At 41.4% G+C, this 23,784-nt stretch overlaps 1 protein-coding gene across 6 annotated transcripts in view; it reads right to left on the bottom strand.

Annotated features, from left to right (window-relative positions):
• FAM13A (family with sequence similarity 13 member A) overlaps nucleotides 1-23,784 on the bottom strand; it is a 285,708-nt gene that overhangs the window by 18,208 nt on the left and 243,716 nt on the right. For all 6 annotated transcript variants that reach the window (XM_064486374.1, XM_031433856.2, XM_064486371.1 and 3 more), the window contains 8 exons: nucleotides 21,671-21,747; nucleotides 21,243-21,285; nucleotides 11,769-11,916; nucleotides 3,670-3,883; nucleotides 3,026-3,164; nucleotides 2,216-2,297; nucleotides 1,149-1,369; nucleotides 419-502 (listed from right to left, as the gene is read on the bottom strand). In XM_064486374.1, the coding sequence (XP_064342444.1) occupies nucleotides 419-502; nucleotides 1,149-1,369; nucleotides 2,216-2,297; nucleotides 3,026-3,164; nucleotides 3,670-3,883; nucleotides 11,769-11,916; nucleotides 21,243-21,285; nucleotides 21,671-21,747 (1,008 nt within the window). The remainder of the gene's footprint in view (nucleotides 1-418; nucleotides 503-1,148; nucleotides 1,370-2,215; nucleotides 2,298-3,025; nucleotides 3,165-3,669; nucleotides 3,884-11,768; nucleotides 11,917-21,242; nucleotides 21,286-21,670; nucleotides 21,748-23,784) is intronic.

Genomic DNA, 23,784 nt, shown 5'->3' on the forward strand with positions numbered 1-23,784 from the left:
CTACAAGGAAACTGAATGTGAGGGCAAATCATTTTAGTTTAGCACCTTCTTTTTATGGATCAGAACGCCTAGAGCCAGTGACAATTTACAGGGGTAGACTGAGGGACAAGCAAGTGTCCTCACTCTAAGGCTCTATGGACCAATTCACACCCCCCTCCACCATTTTCCCCTTAAAGCAGAACACTAGTGACTACATTTTATTTGCCAGCTAATTTTCCTTTGGAGTGTAATTAAATTCAGCACCTGTGAGATAGGCGGAACTCTTATCATAGGTTTAGCCTTCAGAAAGCTGAGTTCTGGTGAATGTATACAGTAATTTAAACATCAGGGAACTTCATCTGCAAAATATTGAACATAGAAGATCCATTTCTAAAGCCAGGTAATTGACCCCCACAGAAAATTCAGCGCACTCACATACCGGCCGTCCATGAATGCTTTCGTAATACAGCAGAGCTTTCTGCAGGGCTACTTTCTCATTAGCAATCTGGTCTTTGGTCATATCCTGTATGAACACAAGGATAGAGAAATGAGAGAGGGGAAAACACTTATGAACAGCCCAACTTTTGTTATACAAATTTTCCGAAGTTAAAAAGAATCTTAGATAACTGCTCTCCCTAGCTCTACCCAAAGCTCACTATAGGCATGAGCTATTCCTGACCTCTTGCTAGAAATATAGCTTTGCAGAAGCATCGCCTACTGGTACTCACCTCCCAAGAGACAGCAAAGGCATGCTGAATACTCAGGTAAGCCAGGCTGTGAGGCACACAGGGCTTAGCCTAATGGCTGAAGCAATGACTACAGTTGCAGGAAACACATTCCCAAAGGTTTGTCTATAATCCTCCCACCTCAGAGAGTCACCAGTCTTTTAACCTAAACAAGTCCATTCTGCAACCTGTATGATAGGGTTTTCTGCTTTCACTGTAGTGGGTAGTCAAAACCCAAAGTGCCTACAGTTAACACTCTCTGGGGTTGTTTCATTTGCATCTCAGGACATCACGGAGTGTGGAAGATGAGGGGGTGGGAGATCTAAAAAGGCACTGCTCTATCGCCCTTCCCACTGGGATCCTGGGGCATGCCCTGAATTTCCACCAGGCTGACTGGAATGCTTGAGGATTAGCAGTTAGCTTGGGGCCTTCAGAGAATCACACCTTAATATCCTCAGGACGGCTGGTTTCCACCCGCTTCTCCTGGAGCTTCCTCTGAATAGATTCCAGCGTGGCCTCCACACTAGGCTTTATTGCTTTATCTACCAGCTCTTGCTTCTTCTCATCCTCTTTCTCAAGCTGGGAACCAAAACTCTTGGGGAGCGTGTTGCTTCGCTGCCGCATCCTGGGGGTTAGGTCCTCTTCTGATATCTTCAGTTTTGACTCTAGCCGGAAAGAGTTAGGGGTGGAGACATATGGGAATTGATGTCTGCTGAACCCAGACTGTTTTTCTGTGGTGTTAACAACTACTTAGCCCCGACTTTTTTCCCCCCAGAAAGTATCTAATTATAATATTAGTAGAAATCCCTGGGTTATTATGTAAAACCCAAGAAAATGATCATGTCTTCCTGGATTATCTGGAATGTTTTCCTAACCCTAATTCCTGAGAAAGCTTTAGCTCTTTAGCATCCAGGCTTTAGCCACCCCAACCTGTTCACTGTTCTCAGAATGTGGCGGATGTCCTCCTATACTGATTCCCTTGCCATCCACAGGTATTTACAGATTGAGTGCCCAAGTATTGGCCAACTTTGTATGGCTTATAAACCTCATTTTGGAATGATTTTCACTTTATGTTCTGTTTAGTTGTTTGCATGGCTCTATCTCCGAAAAGACAGCAAGTTCTTTGAGGGACAGGGACCAAACCCTTTTCATTTTCATCAGTGTCAATATGTCTTCTCCTAACTCCATGGCAAATACATACAGCCTTGTTAAACAAGTACCTAGTAAGTGCTGAGTTGAAACCATCATCATTATGCTGGAGATTTAGGGAAGTAAAAAAATGCTGCAGATTTTGCATCTTAGCTGATCTGGGTTCCCCTGCGATTGCAGCCATGGGAAGACATGGGGGGAAGTGTCTCCTGAATATGGAGAGCCCTGGGAAGCAACTTCAGGGAACTTATCTTTCTTGGAATATTTTAGTGGTGAGTGGCACTTAACATGCACTGAGATGGTGGCTTCTGCACCTGGCTTGTTGTCTGGAGACCATGCCATCGGTCTAGAACTTTACCTACCTTTAAGTTGTTTCCGGAATTTAGCCAGGTCATTTGTCCATTTCAGAACCTCCGGATTGGCTGCCTTGTCGCTATGGGAAGGCTGAGAAAAGGAAATCTAGAGTAAGTGTTTTGGAATTGTGGCAGGAAAAAGAAGAGTTTGACCATGAGTTTGCTTACAGGAAGGAAAAGTTGAGTCCCAGTGGAATAGTAAATGAACCATAATCAATCAGAGCAACTTCACAGGTGTAATTCCATTATCCTTCTTTACATTTGGTTATTTTTGATTCTTTCCAAGAATTTCTCAGAGGCAAAATGTGAAATTTTCATGATCATGGACTTCTATATGGTCCATGGTCCCTTTTCCGTGATTTGGACTGTTCAGGCTAACAGAACAGAAAGCAGAGAAGTATGCGATATTTCACATTACAGTAATCAAGAAAAATGCCTTTTTGCCACTCTTGTGGGAAATGCTAGAGAGAGTAGAATGAGGTTCGTACTAATAAAATTTTAGAAGATAATCTTGAATTAAGATTTTAGCCAAACAAAAGACTCCATTAAATGATTTCTCCTATCCCTGCTCACGAATTAATTTGCTAAACATTGACGAAAGCATTCAATTCACTTGCTAAGGATACACTTGGGCGAGGAAAATGCTGATCCATGATGTCTGGGGTTTATCAGGTTTATTCCCCAGTTTGTACTGCCTTTCTGTTGTGAGATTCCCTGGAAATCTCCCTTCACCGTTATCACTTCTCTGAGCTGTTGATGCGCTGGCCCCGCGTGTCAGGGGAGGGCGGGGACAAAGAGAACCCGAGGGGAGGCGCTTACCCTGTACTTCCTCTCTTCTTCGAATCTGTCTTCAAACTTTCGGATCTTCTTTTTAAGGCTCTGAATCCTTCGCGTGAGCTGGACAGGTGTCAGGTCCTCTTGCTCATCGTCGTAGGAGCCCAGGGAGGAGCTGCGGCGCCTGTGAGGGCACAACGTGGGTCAGCTTCCCACTAGCGTGCGCGGCCGCCTGGAGGGGCTCTGAGGATGAGGGGTGCGGCAAGGCGGGGGCGGGGGATCCAAACGGGGTCCGTCTTCTCAAATAAAGGAAAGCTGACGGCCAATTCATTTTGTGACCTTGACCTCTGTATGTCCTCCCTATTAAATAGGTCCAATCTTCTCCAGCGCACTTTTTACACTTGGGAAACCTAGGACTGAAATGTGCACAATGGGCTCAAAGTTAAATCTGAGAGCGCTTTGGAAAGGAGGTGCTCATGGAAATTCAGTCTGTGATGCTGTAGCTGGGCCACAGGTCAAGTGGAAGATTACATCCGAGCCTGTGTACTAGGACGGAGGCTTTCAAGTCTGTTCCTCCCTATACTTACAACTCAATGAAAAAAAAAATTACTGGCCATCAGCAACAGTCCTATTCTTCCCCCTGTTACAGGGACGATGCATTTGCGAATCAGCAACATAAAGAAACGTACCTCATGAAGGAATGGGAATTGGGGGGAGAAGGAGGCACTTCAGTGTCGTCCAGGTATTGCCGGCTCTGCCCGTAGGCATAGAAGCGGGGAGACAGCATGGGGTCGCTGTCCTCATCCAGGAGCTGCCGAATCAGGCGCCCCGCCTGCGGGGAGAGGCGCGCTTCGTCAGCGTCCACGTTCTCCTGGGGCCACGAGGAGAAAGCCGGGATGGGCTCTGGAAATAACAAGGGTAAGAGGGCAACATTGTTCTTTAAAGCACAGTTGTTGCCTAAGTTTTCCGAGTGCATTGGGAGGCACTGAGTTTAGGGGGCATTGAACGGTTTTACATGGTAGATTTAAGGCTCAGACTCCGGAGGCTGTGCCCTGACCAGAATCACCAAATGTACCTGACAGACATCATCTACCTTCTATCTCCATCCTCACTTGCTTTCAAAAGAGAATTCACTAGGGCTGCACTGAGGAACAGCCTTGGAAAAGGACAGCCAGCGGTGTGTGCTTCCAACCTCCCCTGCAGATCACTGACAAGAACTCCTCCAGGTGAGGGCGTTATGGAACAGAAATGCATGTGTGTCAGGGAGGGAGGGGTCTGGCATCATGGCTGTACATCCTTCACTGAAACAACTAAGAAATCAGGCTAAGGAATCACATTAATCTTGCGAAAGCCCATTTATTTAGGAGTTTGCACCCTCTGTGGAGGTCATTCAGTAAGCTGTTTTGTGTGCTTCTGCTTAGCGGGTTGGGATTTAGCATGTATAAAATGCATGCTCTATACTTGAAACCTGAGAAACTACTTCAGACTGCAGCTAAAGTAAGATATATACAAAAATCAGTCAAAAAAGAAAAAAAAAATGCCTTACAAGGACAAACCAGTATGAATTATTTTAGACAAACTTTAAGAAAAAAACCCAGCACAAAATCCTGATGTGTCATGTCAGAAAGGAATGCGTTGATATTTTTTTCTTTTTACTACAAGACCTACCTCAATGTATTCCTTTCCTCATTAAAAAAATCCTATCTAACATAGTTTAAGGACAGATTTCAGATGATACAGGGTATTTCATTTGTAACACTCTTTTCATTAAAATAAGTTATGCTTTAAATGCACTTGTGGATACTGTGATTTACACAGGGCTGGAATTTGACCATGATCTTAAATTCTGGGATTCCTACAGTTTGAATCATGGAACAATCTTCAAGTATTTATAAAATCTATAAAATTATCTAAAACAAGTGCTTACTGAATATTTCATTTAAAGAGATCATACTGAGATCAGAGAACATTAAAGCTGGTTAAAACTTCATACATCACCTAATCTAATGATTTTCCAACCCTGGCTGCATGTTAGGATCACGGAGGGAAATACAAACAACTCTTAATGTACAGGTCCTCACACCACCCAGTTAGACAGAATTTTGAGGTGAGGGTCCAGATATGTAACACACACACACACACACACACACACACACACACACACACACACACTTTGAAAAGCTTCCCAAGTGATCCAAAATGCAGTCAAGTCTGAGAACCACTGATTTCAACCCAACAGATTACAGATAAGGAAACTGAAACCTAAGGAAGACAAGAGCAAACACCTAATCAACGACAAGCACTGGGTCTGGACACTCAGCCTCCTGCCCTCCAGGACACTGCTTCAGCTTAGGATGTGCCAGGCGCTTCAAGAACACAGGCGATCGTCTCAAACTGTTTTAAGACCCCGCAGTGTAGGAGGAGAGTTAAGCACTTTAATTTAAAAAAATGTTAACTGCATGTGATATGATGTCCACAGGTTCTCAAAAGTGAAAGACAATCAAATCATCTGGGAACACAGATGATAATATAAATACTCTGAAAAATGAAAGCAGTGTGAAAGACAGAGTCTTCCCTATTGGGTCTCAAAAAGCAGCCAAGAGCATGCTTATAGGTAGACCTGGCTAAAACGAGAGATGAAGAGTTGTTCATCGTTTGTGCGAACGCGATCGGCTGGCTTCTCCTAAGTGGCGGGGCTCAAATATGAAGAGCTCAGACTGGAACTGCCAAAAGGAAAAGTGCAGGTGGGCTGAGGGGCGAGGGGAGATGAGGGAAGGAGAGGCTGAGTGGAAAGTGATCCCTGGAAAAACAGTAAAAATGTAGTCTTCAGCTGCAGAAAGTGGAAGTATTAAACTAACAAGATGACACCTTCTCTTTCATGGTATTTCATAAGACAGCAGTAATTTTCTGTAAGAACTAAAATCAGTGGAGCCAGGACAGGGAAAGGGTTAAGATGGCTGGAATAACAATGCAGCAGGCAGCCCTCTCACTGCAGGGCAAAGCAGCAGAACCCCTGGGAAGGGCTCGGTGGTTGGTGGGGGACAGAGGCCATCTGCAAAACAAAGTCTGATGTTGACATTGGCGTGTGAGTGTGCTGGCTAGTTTGACATTTCTACTCATCAAACCTTAGTTTGAAAAAGTGTTCTTTAGATCATGAAGCCCTTTAATCTGTCTGAATCTAGCAGAAGAGCTCTTAAAAACTACCACAATTAACCTGTGCTTTAAACTGTTTAACTATGTGATCTCAGTGTACCAAAATTTTTGCAAATACAGTATATGTTTGTGACTACTAACTAAATATATCTCAGTAAAAAAAAAACAAAAAACTTCTGATCCTGAATTAATTATAAAATACTAATCCTGCAACTGAATTGTGCTTACCTGATGCTTCATGGCTAACATCCCACTGATTTGTTTTTTGTTAACTCAGCTGTCTTTGTGGCTCCATTCCTGACCCAACACTTCACTGACAAGAAGACCAAATGTGCCCTTTTCCTAGTGTCACCAGTGGTATCTATGAAGTACATGGCTGAAGAAATTCTAGCTTATGGGTGACACTGTCTCTTAAATTCACTTATGTAAAAATGAGAAATATGAGACCATTATGAATTTCAACCTCAACAAAATAAAAAGATACGTTTCATCATTAGCTGCAGGTAGAACAGAGGTGAAGTTTCTCACCTATACGACGTGAAATGCTTATATTTCTCTCTCCTTTTTCTCTCTGTCCTTTTATTCTACACAGCCTGATCATTTAAGGCTCCTATTCAAAAGAGTTATAGAATTACATGTAATACATAGTTCAACAAAACTACAGAATTAGTAAGACCAGCTATTCCTCTGTTTTAGTTTGAAATGATCTAAGAATACAAGGCTATCTCAACTCAAAGAGAATGACATAAACAAACCAAAAACAACAGTGTGGTCCAGGATAGCATGTCCACCTGCGTAGAGACCCAGTTTGAGGATGTATTGACTAAACCATTCCCAAGTGCTGGCTTGGGAAATACGTTATATTTTAATCAGTAGTTCTGGAGCAATGAAACCAAAAAGGGAACTGCAAGAAAATGATTCAAAAGGAAAACAGAAAAGATCTGAGGCTTCGAACTGGATTTTCATCTTAAAGGACCACATAAAACAAATGTGTTTTCGCATCTGGACCAGAATTCCCCGGGTACGGTCGTCACAAAGGACTCTGGATGTAAGTATGGCATGTCTATTAAAAATTAATCCACCCAGGTTAGCTGACATCACAGCAGGTCAGAAGTAACAGAGATAAAAGCTGGATGCTTTTATTACCTTAGTAATAAAAAATAATAGGTCCCAAGGGAGTTCCAGTTCAGACACTACAGCACACATGGAAATAAAGGAGTGTCACTGTGGGAAGAGGGACCGCGGCTCTGACTAATGCTAATGTGATCACAGGGACACCGCTCCTCTCTGCTTAGCCGGCTGGATCCATTTACTACACAAAAGAAAATTGGCTACTGAGATGATTTATTTCTAAGAAATCTGTACGGAACTAAGGGAGCTGATGTTTTCCCCTCTCATCTCCATCTCTGTTTATGTCCTTTAGAGTCATTGCCACTTGGCACGCTGCCACGCGGTCTTTCAAGGAGGCTACTCAGTAGCGCTGGAGGTTCTTCCACAGCCCAGATACAGAAACTAAGCCCCATGGGGTGGGGGAGGGCCCTTCCTGGGGGAATCCTTCCATCAAATCTTCCTTAGGGTCCCAAAATTTAACCTTAGAACAATGGCTGTCCTATTACATTGTTCCAATAGTCTTGCCCAACTATCAGTGTCAGAGGGAACCTTAGTAGCCAGCTTTATCAATCCAAATTTAATCCTTAAATTCCATAAAACTGCTGTGCCTCTATTTGTCACATTTAATAAGCCGGCCCTCAGTGCTCCATTTGAGTCACCAAAGTGTGTGGAGTCGGGAGGGCTGAGGACTTGACTAATGAGAGCTCCCCAGTTCGTGCTGATTTGGACCCAGGAATCTGCACGTTGACGTGTAGGTTCCTCATCAGTTACTAATTCCCTCTCCTCCCGACCGCCTTCCACCCCTCCTGTGTCTGTGACAAGCTATCACAAGTCCCCGGCAAGACCCCGCTGAGCCTTTTCAAATGCACAACCTCCCTGATCTAGAGTTGGAAAAAAAAAAGACAGAAAGAAAGGAGGCTGGCATGACATAATTAGTCCTTGGTAGAGCTGAGATGGACCTAGTGATTACCGATTTTTCTCATGTGTTCAGAGAGCCATCCATACTCACTAGGTAGAACTGGGCTCTGGTTTCAAAAAGGCAAACTTTGTCTGTTTTTTTCCCTGAAACTATACTTGGACACATTGATGGAAGATAGTAATAACATCAAATAACACTCACATAGTGCCTATCACGTGGCTGTGCTGAGCACTCTGCATACGGTAGCTCATTTAATCCTTGCAACAGACTTGCTAAGTAGATGCTACTATAGCCATTATGCCCTATTACGTACTGTTACACCTATTTAAATACGGGCTAGCTGAGGCCCAGACTGATACATGTTGACTTACTCGTCCACAAAGCTATTAAGCAGGAGAGCCAGGATTTGAATCCAGCTTGTGTCCGGCTCTTAACCATCACCATCCACTTAACTGGCCTTGCTTAGAAGGAGGCATCTGGGTGGAAGTCAGGAGACTCTGTTATCTCTTGAATCATCATTTTGCTTTTTTGGACCTGAACTTTCTGATGTCTATAATGGGAAGGTTCCATTGGGAGATCTTTTTAAGATCCTTTGCTTCTCTGTCATTTTTAAAGAGAATTTCCTTTCCGAAGTTGTTTTCAATAAGCAGTAAGTAATGAGAAAGACATCTGAAGTATTTTATGCTCTTTAAAAAATGTTCTTTTAAACTTATTTTCACCAGGACAAATCTAATAGTTAGCTGAGTGCTTAAATCTCAGTACTTCCAGAAATGGTATCCCCAAATCAACATGAACTGGCTCATTAGGAACATTCTAATTATGCAATGTTCAAGGGCTTTAAATAACAAAGACCAGTACATTTGAGTTGTGTATTCATTTAATTTTGCAGAGTTGAAACCCTAACCATCATCATCACATGGACAGGTCAAATAACGTGCTCTAATACACGGCTACGCTAGATGAAAAAAGGATAAGGCATGTAGAACTGATCTGTCAATCAGCATGATTAGTCTCTGATCCTGTGTTCAGTTTGAGAGGGTTCCACTCTATGTAGCCTATGGAATCTATTACTAGTTCCATTTCTCTTTTTGTTTCCTTGATACAATATGCCCCAGAAGCTAGAAAACATCATTTCTACGTGGGAATATACACAGCAGAGGTCAGTACCAGCATATTGCTCATTAAGTCCTGTCTCAACTAATATTCTACAATTCTGCGAGAATCAGAGAGTATGAACTATGGCTTGGGATGGAGAACAAACAAGCAAACCAAAAAGAGGGGGTTATACCATATGGTGGTCTGGAGACCAGTGATGGAGAATTACAGATGGATACTGGCTCATATGGTTTTGGTAATTATTACTTTGTTTATATAATCTGTTGCATTGGTTTCACATTCACAGTTTAAATTGGTGCAAAGTTCCTTCCTTGCTGGAAAGCCACCATTTTGTTTCTCACTGAAGCAACAGAAAAAGGTGGTATTTTAATTATTGAACTTACTGCTTTCATCTTAACTACTCTTTAGGAAAAAATTCCTTTTTCTTGACTATACTGACAGCTATATTACTGCTGTAATGTAACTTGGACATTTAAAATAAACAAGTAAATAAAAATATACTGAAAGCAGTAACCAAATGATCAAAACAGCCTTGAAATGAATCCACGTAGATTTCTGAGACACACAAGTGCAATGATAAATGCAGCAATTGGCCCCCCAAAAAGTTAAAGCAAGTCATTTCAGAAATTACACGGATAACAATTCACATTCCCAAGCCTATTAAAATGTAGTTTTTCTTCCTATAAGCTTTAAAAATTTCATCAAGTTTCTCAATAAAAAATACATGTTGGTTCCGTCATATCATTATTTTTTTCTCTGGCAAAAAGTTCTTTAAGTAGTGAAATAGTTTTAAGGAAACTCTAAGTTAGCTATCAACCACTCTGGAGAGAATTCAGCTTTATACCTAGCCTCTCTCAGTGTGCTGCAAGAGACTACATTTATGATTAACCAAGATAAAAATAATCAAGCACCTGAGTCCATCTCAATAGGAGGAGGAAGAATCTACCTGCCCCTTTTCTGAGTAAATCATCAAGATAATGTGGCTAGTTTGAATTCGGACCAAAAATCCTAGTTCTTATCTAGAGCTTTATGTTAAGATTTGAAGAGGCCTTATTATTGAAACCCAAATATAGCATTTGCTTGCTATTCTTCTTTTTTTTTTTTTTTTTAAATTTGGGTGACAGTGGCTACCAGGGACTTTTCTGAGGAGAGGGGTAAGGTTGTTTTTAATGTATGAAATAAAAGCACATCTGATTATTTCAAAGTACACAAAAGAACAACAACAAACACTACCCAGGAAGATCACTTAAAAACAAAACAACAAAAACCCTGAATTTTTTCCCAGTGGACATATTATGAGCTGGGAAGATCTGACTACATCTCAGACCCATTGCCTAATTATATGAAAAGAAATGGAACATGTTCTTAGATTGCAAAGAGGGAGAATTAGAATAAAAAACAGTTTGTTTTCACTTCACTAAGCCCTGGATGCAAGGCGCATAATGGGGCTACTATTTTTCACCTTGAAGTCTTTTAGATCATCTTTTGGTCTTTCATCTAAGATCATTAACATAATGAAGACTTTCTGGTTAAAAAAAGGCGGCGGCAGAAGACAGGGAAACCCAAGCGATTTTTTAAAAGATCGATTTTTTTTTTTTAATGGTTGTGATTCTCTCTGCTAAGTCGTTAAATCAGGCTGCTATCGTGAATTCAGAAGCACAATTTCTCCCTCTCTGGAGTCTTCAAACATACATACAGTCTAGAGGCAGATGGGCATTTATTTTGGATACACACAGATATATGTGTGGATGCAGACACATGCATAATGAAAGAATAGCAGCTTGACGGAGCTGCTGCAGGAGCCTGCCTGAAATACAGTTCTGACAAGATCAGGACACCCTTTTCTTCCTCAGAAGTGAATTTCTAACGTTTTTGTGAAAAAAAAATCTCTAGAAAAACCAGTCTCAAACATGGTATGACAGGCTTTCAATAAGAAGCGCTTTGTTATTCTGTGTTCTCTTTGATAAGCAAACCCCTTATGTTTGCTAACCTGGATTTTAAAAACGTATCCATAAAAACAGACACAGAAGCAAAGCAAATCAAAATATTTCTTTTGAAAAACGGGAAGGAGAGTTACTGAAGGAGGTAGGTGGTTGACATGTATGGGGGGGAAGATTAGTTACACTGAGAGCAAATCCTAAATGCACACCAGTTAGTTCCTCATCACTCTGTCGGCACTCCTAGAGGGAAAAGGCACTCACATATCAGCACTCGGGGTGAGTCAAACACAGAAAAAAAAGGACTGCAAGGTGACACTATGATAAAGGGCAAGCACATTTTCTTCCTTAGATTGCAATTACTCTTGGCAACATTTAACGTGATACATTCCTCTGCCAGGGGAGGGACTTTTGATCATTTAGAAATGCAGTTACTTCTGCACACGTAGCTCTCGCTCCCACCCATACATCCACGCGGTTACATGCTTTTCATTTCAGCTAATTTATGTATGCTTTTCCAATAGTAAATCATCCAAATATCAGATGACCCTACCTTCCCAGCTCTTCTCATCACACAATGCAGTCAGGTCCAGTTCAGGCACTTCGGCGACAAAGCTCTCCTGCTGGCCATCGGCATCGGGACTCCTCTGCAGCTTGGTGTCAGGTAGGCTGGGATGCTCCTGGATCTTCATGGTCGGGCTCTGCAACAAAAGCACAACGTTCCCAAATCTCTACCGCTCACCAAAACCCAGGAATGTCTGCAGCAGTTCCTCTCCTGCTGGGTGAAACCTCCCCAGCCACAGCTGCTGATGTCCTCAGCACGGAAACCAGAATCATAGCTGGGTGCCCCCTGGATGCTAGATGGCCACTGGCATGCAAAAAGCGACCGCCCATCTGCGCTCCTTCAACTTTTCTTCTGTGACAGAGACAAGATGATTTCTGAGGGCTGTTCTTCCTGATAACTGCAGGCAGCTGACAGTCTGGATGAGTACTGACTGGGGCCAGGAAGGAGGGAAAAGGAGTTTGTGTTTCTCTAAAGGAGTATGGCTCTCCAGACTGTAAACAACAACAAAAAAACCCCCAGCTACTGCTGTTGCTAGGGCTGTGGAAGCAACATGGTGTCTTCTGCACGCAGACTTCCATGCCCCTTAGGTAAACAGCCCTGTAGGGCCCGGAGCAGAAGCTGTGTACACGCGTGCTCTCCTGCTGGTTCTGCAGGCTTAGATCAATTAAGCGGGGCTAGCTGCACATTCCCAGATTTCCTGTGGTTGTTTTCGCCCCGAGTGTGGGGAGAACAGACTATTTATGGAGGAGCTCTGGGCATTAAAGCATTGTTGCGCAAATTCAAACAGCACAGGGGTTTGGTGTCTCAGCTAGCAGCTAGCAGCTAGCAGTGAGGAATACGGACTCTGGAAGTGAGCCAAAATTACACAGGGAGCGTGACTTTCTTTTTTTTTTTTTTTTTTTTTTTTTAAGTAAAAAGCCAAGAGCTGGCAAGTCAGTGATGCATAATTTATAATCTTACAAACATGCAACTGTCACTTGTTTCCCTACTACTCATCCACTCTGAATACTAAATACTCAGCTACACTTGATTTTGCTTACCGGTGGTACCCACACGAGGCTAGAATGTCTAGGGGATGGGAAAACCCTCCCCCAAAGGCTGCTATTTTAACTAAGTGATTTTATATTAACAAAATAAACTGCATTGAAATTAAATCTTTTTTAACCTTGCTCTTTTGGCATCTGGTAAACCCAACCACTGTCACACTCCTCTCTCAAAACGATAAACAACAGTGTTGAGTCACAAGTACATTTCTCAAGGGGCCCAGATCTGTACAAAAGATTTCCTTTGAGAATGACTAGAAATTTATTTTAGTAAATATACTATCATTAAATGAAAAAAAACAAACATCTGGAAATCATAAGTGACTCCATTTATGTATGAGAAATGTTCTTATGCTTAAAATAAAGCACTACAGAGACTTCCAGCTACTTTTAATAGCTATTCAGCCCACTTTGGTATCACTGGGGAAACAGATGGGACTTTTACTACTACATCTCCATGGAACAAAGCATGAGGACTTGTATTTTCTTCACATTTGGGATAAAATGAAATATCATCAATCAGTTCACGATGAGCTACTACAGTCAGGTGGAAATGCCAAGTAAATCTGGGGCTTTACGCCATCTTAAAAATCCTCCTTGTCTGTTGTGGGGAAGAAACAGATTATGCATTTATACCACAAAAATCATTTGTTCCTTGAGCTGGATCCTAAGTGGACCAGGGTTGAATGACCAAATCTAGTGCTCAGCTTTTTAAAAGTTACAGGGCCAATTAGTCACCAATCATTTGTGTGCGTGTGTTAGAACCTCATGTAGGAAATCAATGTTTTCTCAATACAGATTTCTAATACTTGCTACATGTAGAGACCTAAAAAAGGGAAGAAGATAAGAAATACGATTCTATCTTGTAGATACGGCATTTTCTTCATGAGGAGCATCTATCAAGCCATTGGCACCGTACTGCAGTGGAACAGATGTGAACTTTCCTTACGGACAGACTTGGGTGTGAAGTGTGACTGGCATTTACTAGCGTGGCGCCCTAGCCGAGCTCTTTCACTCCTCTGAGCCTCCATTTCCTAGTCGATAAAATGTCATTATAACACCAATCTTGAGAGGTTCCTTTGAAGATCGGAGAGAAGGTATGGAAGGTATGCCTCTAGCATGGTCCCTCGTGCAGATGAAACACATGGATGGAATCTACCCTTCTTAGTATTATTAGGCTCCTATGAAGATGAGTAAAATGATGCCACACCCCAAAATGCTTGAGAGGGGAGTTGGGGACGAGGCATGGACAACTGCAATTTCAGGTGGAACGTGCTACAACAGAGGGTGGGCCAGAGTCTGAGGCGCACTAGGAAAAAAAATATTAAAGAGCCACTGATGTTTCTGTGATGGACCAACAACAGCACATGTGACTTGGGGGCTGTGCGGGTCAGAGGGGTGGCGGGGAGGGCACTTCAGACAGAAAGGAGGAGAGGAAGAGGAGCGAGTGCAGAGGCCAGTGGGGGATGCTGATCACAGCAGAAGAGGCTCCAGGTACCATGAGCTCAGATGATGCGAGTGTCAAATAAGCAGACACTGGGCTGACCAAGGCCTCATAAGCTGGTCTAGGTTTGGATTTTATCCTGTGGGAGATAATAGAAAGCTACAGAAGGATTTAAAAACCAGACGAATAATGCAGAAATGTTGTTTTCCAGGCTGATGCCTTACACGTGGGAATGCACGCGCTGGGAAGACTCACAGGCAGCCTGCGTCCTCTCCCTACGCCAGTCACGGGCTCTGCTCCCTGTGGTACCTGTGTCCCCTCCTTAGGGTGCTCAAGAGTCCTGCACGTGACACATGTAAAAATCCCCAAATTCCACATACACACATACTACTTCAAAATGTGTACCTCTTAAAAAAAAACAAACTGAAAAAGGTTTTCTTCTTACGATTCATCTGAATTAGCACCAATTTCAAAGTCAAAATTAAAATCAGAAAATTTTTCCGTTTTTTTTTTTCTCCAAAATGTATGGATTTATTCATTTCTTCAACAACACGGTTTGGTGCACCCACTCTGTGCTGGGCTCTGTGAGACGGGCAAGCTCCCTGCACTAAGGGGGCTGAGATCGAGTGGAACAGGCTCAGCCCTGCTCGGCGGAGCTCTGAGGGCCGAGAATCCTGCTGCAACACTGGACCACGTGGTGAATCTGTACGTTCAAAGAAGTCTGGGAGTTAGGGATGCAGGAGAGGGAGAGTGCTGCCCTGGGTGGGATGGGGGCATAGATAAGATTCTATTCTTCTAACACAGAGAATCACGTCAACATTTTACTAGCTTATTCAATAATGATATATGTCACATATTATATACATGTAATAGGGCTGTCTATTCTACGTCAGGTGCTAAAGGTACTGGAAAAATTTCAGCAGACAAAATAAAGTATCTGCCCTAATGAATCTTACAAGAGGGGCAGTTAATAAAGAAGAAACAAAGTCAGGTAGTGATAAGGACTATAGAGAAAAATAACACAGGGTAAGGAGGATGATGGAGGTAGGGGCTGAGGACTGCTATTTTATACTGGGTGGCCAGGGAGGTCCTTTCCAATAAGGTGACATAAGCAGAGACATGAAGGAGATGGGGAAGTGAGCCTTCTGTGGGAAAAGGATTCCAGGAAGAAGAAGAGCAAGTGCAAAGGCCCTGAGGCATGGTAATCTTGTATATATCTACCTGAGGAAGAGCCAAAGAGGTCACTGCATCTGGAGTCAAGCAGAGGCCAGTCAAGGCTGCCATATACGGGTGTTTAGAATGAGCACTGTGCCATGTATAACCGGGCATCATCCACACTGTAGACTTATGTTAACTTACATGAGCTTCTGGACTTCCTGGCTGATCTCCTGCACAGCAGTGGAGATGCATCCTACTTCAACCCACACCAGCCTGCACAGCCATGGACACACGTGGCTTGGTTTACTCACCAGAGCATCCACATGTTCGGCCCTACTCTGCTGTGCTCTGATCAGTCCCCGAAGCTGCTCTTCTGCTGGCCTGCTGCATCTGGAGGCCTGATTCCCAATTTCTGGGCCCGCTGATCTCTGAACCTGACACGGTTGCCCTGCCTGTGGTTGCAGAGTGGGCTGCTGGTGTGGGCCCAGGGTTTACGTGCATATGGAGCTAAGGAAGCTGTTCAGTGGCTGTTTGAAACAACAAACCACTCTTCCTCCAAACATTCATCAGCCTTGTCTGGGTGAGACACCTTTCTGGGTTGTTCCACGCCCTCTAACAGTGCTGATCATACAGTCCCGTACCTGTCTACTTGTCTGTTTCTCCTACTTGGTCACTAATGTTAAAATGTCAAGGACATTCTTACATACCAAGATATTTTTGGTTTCAACTTTTGTTGTTTATGCAAATTATATCTGCAGTTAAATCAGAGAGTAAATACATTAACTTCACAATTTTCAATTCAGAGATCCTTATGCTGTGACGTCACACACCAAATCCTCACCAAAAATGTTGTACCATATGAAAACACACTAAATGTTCAGGTCATGAAATAAACCGAGTGTCTGGCTCTCAGGAGAGACAATGTGGTATGGCAGATGTGGTTTTAGAGTCAAAGACTGAGTTTAAATACCAGGGGGCCATCTGCAAGATCTTTAATGAATAAACTTCTTTGTATTTGAGCTTCTTTTTTGTTCATCCATAAAGTTGTGAAGATCAAGTGAAAAATATGTAGCATAAAAACAACTGGCCAGTAATAACAGTAAAAGAAATACTAATTCCATTTATATACTACCTTCCTTTCCCATTCACTCATTTGGCAAGTGTTTGTTTTTTTAATTTTATTATTTTTAAAAATTTTATTTATTTTAATTTTATTTGGAGGGGGGAGGTAATTAGGTTTATTTATTTAGTTATATTTAGAGGAGGGTACTGGGGATTGAATTCAGGACCTTGTGCATGGTAAGCATGCACTTTACCACTTGAGCTATACCCTCTCTGGCAAGTGTTTATAGAACACATACTATGTCCTAGGTATTGGAATTTCAGGAATTAACAAAACAGGGGATTTAATGTGGAAGGGCCAAGTCACATGCCTGTTATAAAAAGAAAACACAGGGTGCTAGGGAGCAAATAAGAGAGCTCACCTTGCCTGGGGCTGCAGGTAATAGTCCATGTTCAGGTCCAGGAGCCATTAACTACTAGTCCGTCCACCTGATCCTTGTTACCACTGGACCCTGTCTGGCTGGGCCTGGTTTTTCCCATCCCGACTTTATTGACCTGCCCCTTCTCTGGCTTCAAATCACTGGTGCATTTCTGCTCCATCCCTTCCCCCTTACTGCACAGGATATGGCTAAGCAGCCGCACCACTAGCTCCCTGGAGCAGGACAACCATATCTCAGAGAGCCCTGTGGAGCACAGGGTGCACAGGAAGGGGCCTCACAGAGTTAACAGAAGAGCCGCAGGGAAGTATAAACATTTACTGTTTGGCCTGACAATAAAGGAAAATGAACAAAACAAAGCCCCCAAACTCATGTGAATTGAAAAGCTTCCATAGCCTTTCAAGACTGGATGGAACTGGAAGTGAATCTAAACAAAGAGCTTTTTAAGCATTTCTGGATCTAATATTAAACCAGCAACAAAACCCTAAAGCTTCTGTGAAATGCAGTGAAGTTGAAGTAACAGAGTCATCCATTTCATAAATGCTTGTTGATGGGGATGGTTCAGAATTTATCTCCAGCCTCCTCAAGGCAAATGAAAGCCTGCACTTAAGCTCTTGTGATAATTAATATTAATTCTCACGCTTGATTAGAACGTCTTATCTTCTCTTCCCCTTGCTTCTCTAGTTTTTTGAAGCAGGATAAGAAAAAGGGAAATAGCCTTTTGTTTATTATGAATGTCTTGTTTGTTATCAAAGGTATGCTTCTAAGCTCTTCTAAGTAGTAGGCTTAGAAAGCAGAAAGAACAGAAAAATATCTTCAAAGAATTTTAACACTTCATTAACCTTATACTTCTGACCATGATGACCTCTCTCAGATAATGTAATACCCTTCCATGTAGGTAATAACTTTTTACCTATTTTGCTTTTTTGACAAAAAGATTAAGTATAAAGTTATAACTGTAATATTCTCGATCTTATATGGAAGTATTAAATATTTCCACAATAGAAAGTAACTTATCAGAAGGAATCAAACTGAAATGTAAAGTATAAACTACATTATAAACAGAACTCTGAAAATCTGTATTTCCAGTGTTTTCTTTCAGAATCTAGAAATTGCCAGTTTTTTTTTTTTTTAAGTAATAAAATGTTTTTTGTGGGGGGAGGTAGTTAAGTTTACTTATTTATTTATTTTAGAGGAGGCACTGGGGATTGAACCCAGGACCTTGTGTATGCTGAGCACATGCTCTACCCGAGCCCTAGAAATCTACCACCCTCGCCCTAGAAATTGCTAGTTTTAAGGATGACCTCTGTCCTGGATACTTCCAGTTGTCAAGTGAGTTTGAGAACAAGAGAACAGACTCTGAACTCCACATGCTCAGGGAATAGGGTACAAGGCTCTTGCATACGTCATATGTCACCCAGCCCAAACAGGATATTTTAGTAAAATGTCAGCCTTGCCAAAACTTACCTGAAGAAATCATACTCAAAGTTTTGGCATTTTGAAGTGACGCTAACTTTTTTTTCCCATTGCCAATGTGTCACTAAACAAATTTTACTACAAACCACATAAGACTCAGATGAAACAGAAATGAGTAACTCTCAATGACTGTCAGAGATCTCAGCAGACTCTTTTTGGATCAGATTAATTGCATAATTAAAAGAAATTAAAAAGACATGCAACAAAGGATAGGCCCCTGCTTACTTTTCAACGTATGCATTCAAACAAAAACACACTCGAGGCTGCAAAATGATTATGTAAAAAGTAAAGCCCCAGTTGTGTTTGTATTTGCCTTTGAGCCGCAGACTCTAAGACCAGCCTCCCTCTGCCTGTGGTTCCCTCTGGGGAGCATTTCTGAGGCTGAAAGTTAATGCTCCTTATTCTAATGAAAATACTAGTCAAACAAGAAAGACAAACCACCTTTCTCCAATGGCTGTCATTTGCTGTGTTATATGAATCTGGGAGTTTACAAGGAAAAATTTAAAGGGCAATATTAATGAGGACAAAATCTGCCTTAGTGGAAAATAAAGTTAGAAACATTATCATATCCATTCACGGTGGGCATATAAATTTTAGCATCTCAATCTGATGTAGGAGACTTGAAATAAAATACCAGTTAAATACCTAGAATACCAGAATTCTAGGAGGGGTAACCAAAGTCTAGACTTACTTTCCATCTCTGAAATTCAGGAATTACTGTGGTATTATCAGAAAACCAGATTAAGTACTTGGGTTGTTTAAGTTCTAGAAAGTGTAATATATATATATACATAAAATATATATATTTATATATTATATAATACAGTGTATATATAGGATATATATATGTAGGAAATTATAATACACTGGAAACAAGGGAAAGAGCTTTAAAAATGGAAAACAGAACTTTTCACAGTCCATTAATAGTAAAATGTATTTCTTTCAGTGAAAGAAACACATGCCTTCATGAGCAGAAACAATCCTCATCTTGCAGAGTGATGGCTTTTTCCCCTCCTTTGGAGCAGTTGTGAAAGAACGATGACACGGGGAGCTTAGTCCAGGTTTTAACTCACTGCCTAATTTTATCTCCTAGCTGAAGCGATCACGATGACAATGAGTATTAATAGCGCGGGCTTTAGGATCACCAGCAGTGGGCCGGGTGCTGATTGGTAAACGCGTGTGGGCGACACATGCAAGAACAGGTCCTGGCCCGTGGAAGAAAGATTTGAGATTCTTTCCCCGTGATGCATCCACAGCCCCGGGAGCTGTCCACAAAAACACCAAGACACACCTTGTTCAGCACAGATTCGGTTTGGGTGCCACTCGGAATGTACGAGTTCATGTTGCAAAGTTCACCCACAAAGGTTGCTCTATACGCTTTTATCTCAGAAAGGATAAAGAGGCATAAAAGGGAAGGAGTGAGAAGAGCTCTCTGGGAGGCTGGCAAAGCCATTTTCTTTACAACAGTGTTCAACGGTATGGTTGATGAGCAGGTGCTCACTGTGTGCGGAGGGAGAGAGCAGAGAAAGGATGAAACAGCAGGAAAGTCAAACCACACCATCATGGGGAAACTGTGCTCTGAAAAAAGGTGCCTAGAGACAAGGAAAGAACATCCGCTTGTTGCCTGGGTCCCCAGGAAGGGAGCAGAAAGGTGCTGGAAATCAGAGATGAAAGAGCGTCTTAGGAGCAGTGAAGTCCGAAAGAGGAAGTCTGTCCCTCCTCTCGTCTGGCTGGGTTAATGAAGGAATACACATGACCAACTGCACACAGGAAATATGAGGAGTCTAGAGCACGGGGGGTGGAGCGAGTGTCAGGTGGCCATTCATTTCCAGCAATGTCACGCCAAATTTTACAAGTGTGTGTTTTTCCAAGAAGGGGGTCCAGCGCTTTCAGGTTCTTAATCTGCTAGACTGGGAACTTCATGGAGGCAGGGCCTGCAGCTGTTACGAAATCCCAGCTGCCAGCACAGGAGCTGTACACAGTAGGCAGGACTCAACATATATTATTGAATAAACACATCAGTCAGTTGGGTTAGTGCCCAACCAAGATGAGGAATCACTGGGTAGGGGGCAGTTCTATGTATAATTAACAGATCAAGAGTCAAAATCCAAGAGGTTGAGAAAAGCTTGAATTCTTGCCAAAAAGAAAACTGATAATGAGATTGAAAGTGGGGCTGGGAGCTTCTGGAAGCGATGGGTTACACACACGGGCATGAAATGAAGCCGAGCACCCTGATGGAAACTGGCGCTGGGAGCAAAGGAAACCAAACACTTGGGTCAGAGTGCCGATGCCCTCAGAGGCCCAGGGAGCCAGGAGAGCCACCAAAACTTTAAGATACAGGCAACATAAGGGAGTTAGAATTTTTTTTCTCTGTTGTTTACTTAAAACGAGACACAAAACTTAGAAAATGAATTGGATTTAGTAACTTGAACTGATTTTATGTTAATTTGAAAGTTAATGAGATAATCTCTATGACAAATCCACTAAGACTCACTATCTGTTTCAATCATGTATAAACGCAGAGAATCACGGAAAATCAAACCAGTAGCTCTGGCTTCTTGTTTTGTCTTGTTTTACGGAAAATCTAAGGAGAAGTCTCCATGCTGTTACGGTTTATCTTCACAAGCAAAATAAAAGAATTTCACAAGCAAAAGAATGGTGTTCTTATGATTTCTCAAGGAATCTTTAGGTCTTGGTATCTGCCTTTCTTACCAGTCACAGTCCTGCCACTTACTGATAAGCTTATTGATCCCTCACTGATAAGCTAATGATGCTTCACAGGTACTCTCGAGAGTGGTGAACAGTCCTGTCACAATCACAGTCTTTCTTGTTAGCGACTCACCTCAAAATGCTGGGCGTGCCTGCCATCCTCTTCATTTTCTTTGCTACAAACAACAGCAACAACAAAATGTCATAAGATGTCATTCTGTTTTATAGCATTGCTTTTCATCCACTGAAATTATGATTTCATTTATTTTAAAAGTAGGCTCAGTAGCACAAAAAAGACCTTATGAAATTCAAAAACAAAAGAAAAATTAATCAAAATAAAATAAAACTAGAAACACAAAACATGAACACGGTTATTTGCCTTTAATAGCTCCATGGTAAGAGTTTCCATTCTAAGCATTTTCCTTGCTATAAAATACTGCTGGTAAATATATAGTCCTTTAATTCCATTCTTTTTCGTTCTTATAACACACACTGCATGGAGTGAAAAAAAAATCTATTCACATTCTTGTAAACAATGTTAGGAGAAAACTCTAAAATTACCTTTCATCGGACATCAGTTCAACACTGTCAGGTCCAGTCCTTTCATAAGATGGTGAGGTCCTGAGATTTTCCATATTCTGGAACAAAACAAACCATTGGTTGCTCAGTCGGAACGGTAAGAAATATGCAACACAGACCCTCCTTTCTTTAAAATAGAAAAATCAGATAATATGCAGATATTAATTAATTCTAGTCCTCAGATCCCTATCTTTGTTAAAACCAGTAAAATTATGACAGTTCATTATATGCTCTTTGCATAAAACCTTATGTTGAACTTTATCATCCCATTAACAAAAATACCTGATGGCATTACAGAAATGGTCGTCGTGCTCTATAATGTCCTTCTTAGGTATGATCCACGTTTTGTAGCTAAACACAGCAAAACCCAGATGGCAGAATATCAGGGTGGCATTAGAACTAGACTGGAGGAATCGGACTTGGAATCCAATGAGAAGTCATTGTAACATTTACTGCGTATTTAACATCTTTTCAGTATATATTACCAATATGATCTGGGGTAATATGCAGCTTATATCTAAGCTGTAAACTATCCATAAAAAGAAATAGAGTTAACTTATTAAGAACCTCTCTTTCTGTGATATTTAATATTAATCTTTATATTAGCCAAGATGGAAAAAATATAAACAGGAAACTTACTTTAAACAGCATGTATTTCAGCCTGACCGAGAGGGCGTAATGCTTATCAGGTGGCAGATGTGTAAGGTTTTTTGACTGCCTCTGTGAAAATGGGCAACGGTTTCTAAGTACAACTGTACAACTCAGGTGAGTGAGCACAGAGTAAGCAAGCCGTGTCCATGCAAGATTACAAATATGCAAACAAGAGCACGTTTACATTCAGTAGACTCAAACATATAGCTGCCTTGGCGATCTGGACTCCAATTTCGTTGAACTCAAAGATTCACATCTGCATTAAAAGACCACCAAGCACAATCCACATATTCTGTGTTACTGAAATAAAGAGCACAAACTGAAGCAATGCGTGTTCATCTATATATTTATAATCTCCCTTTATGAAAAGCCCGTTGGAAAGTAAATCTGATTAAAGTTCACAATAATCCCATGAAATTGACATATATAAAAATCTACACAAAATAAGCATATAATTAGAGTAGATAATTAATTTTTGCCTCGGTAGATGGCTTACCACTACAATGGAAATTACTTTCCATTTATGGTGGTGTGGCCAACTTGTCTGTGATTCTTAAAGTTAAAACCGTAGGCCCCACCAAAGAATAAAAACAAAGCAAGACAGCACAGCATGATAGCTGTAATGGCAGCTCTGAAGTCAGAATGTTCAGATTTGAATGCTAGCTCCATCACTTCACCAACTGGATGAACTACTCGACCTTCAAGTTTGCTCATTTGGAAAATGAGGACAGCAACAAGATTTCACACAGGCTGGTCACGAGAATTCAATGAGATAAAACATGTAAAGCACTAGAATAATTCCTGGTACATTTAATGAATATTATCTGTTATTGTTGATGATATTATTTCTTCTAAGGCTGTGAAATCCCCAAGGAGATGTCTTATGATTATTTGTCCATAGTTCAGATGACATCCCAGAAACTGTAAAGAAAATGTTTGTGTCTGTCAACACTGCACACCAATTTACACACTAAGATGATTTACACAGATAATTTTAGAATGGATCTGAGAAATTAAAAAAAACTGTAACGTTCAATTATATTTATATTTTATACCTCTGAAGTTTGAGTTAGAGACCTCTCTAAAATGGCTTTCATTAAGCCAAAGCATAGTTGCTCTTATTACCTGAATGTAATCTTTCTGATAAAGAGCGCGATATCTATGACAAAGAATCTTTGTTCATTCTCACTGGTAATCTTCAATAGATTATCGAAATCCTTAGTGTAAGATCTAGTGCAACAGTATTAGGTTTTCCTGAAGCTCTGAAACACACATTCCTAGGGAAAGCCCAACCCTCTACCTTCAGGTCATTTTAATACAGTGTCAGGGAAATACATTTGTAATTATACATAAATGACTACTTCAGAAGAAATAAAAATCTTCAGATTAAGGCAAAGAAATATTCAGAAAGAGAGAACAGGAAACAGACTATAATAGTATTATAT

This window comes from Camelus dromedarius, chromosome 1, assembly GCF_036321535.1.
Source record: "Camelus dromedarius isolate mCamDro1 chromosome 1, mCamDro1.pat, whole genome shotgun sequence".
Lineage (NCBI taxonomy): Eukaryota > Metazoa > Chordata > Mammalia > Artiodactyla > Camelidae > Camelus > Camelus dromedarius.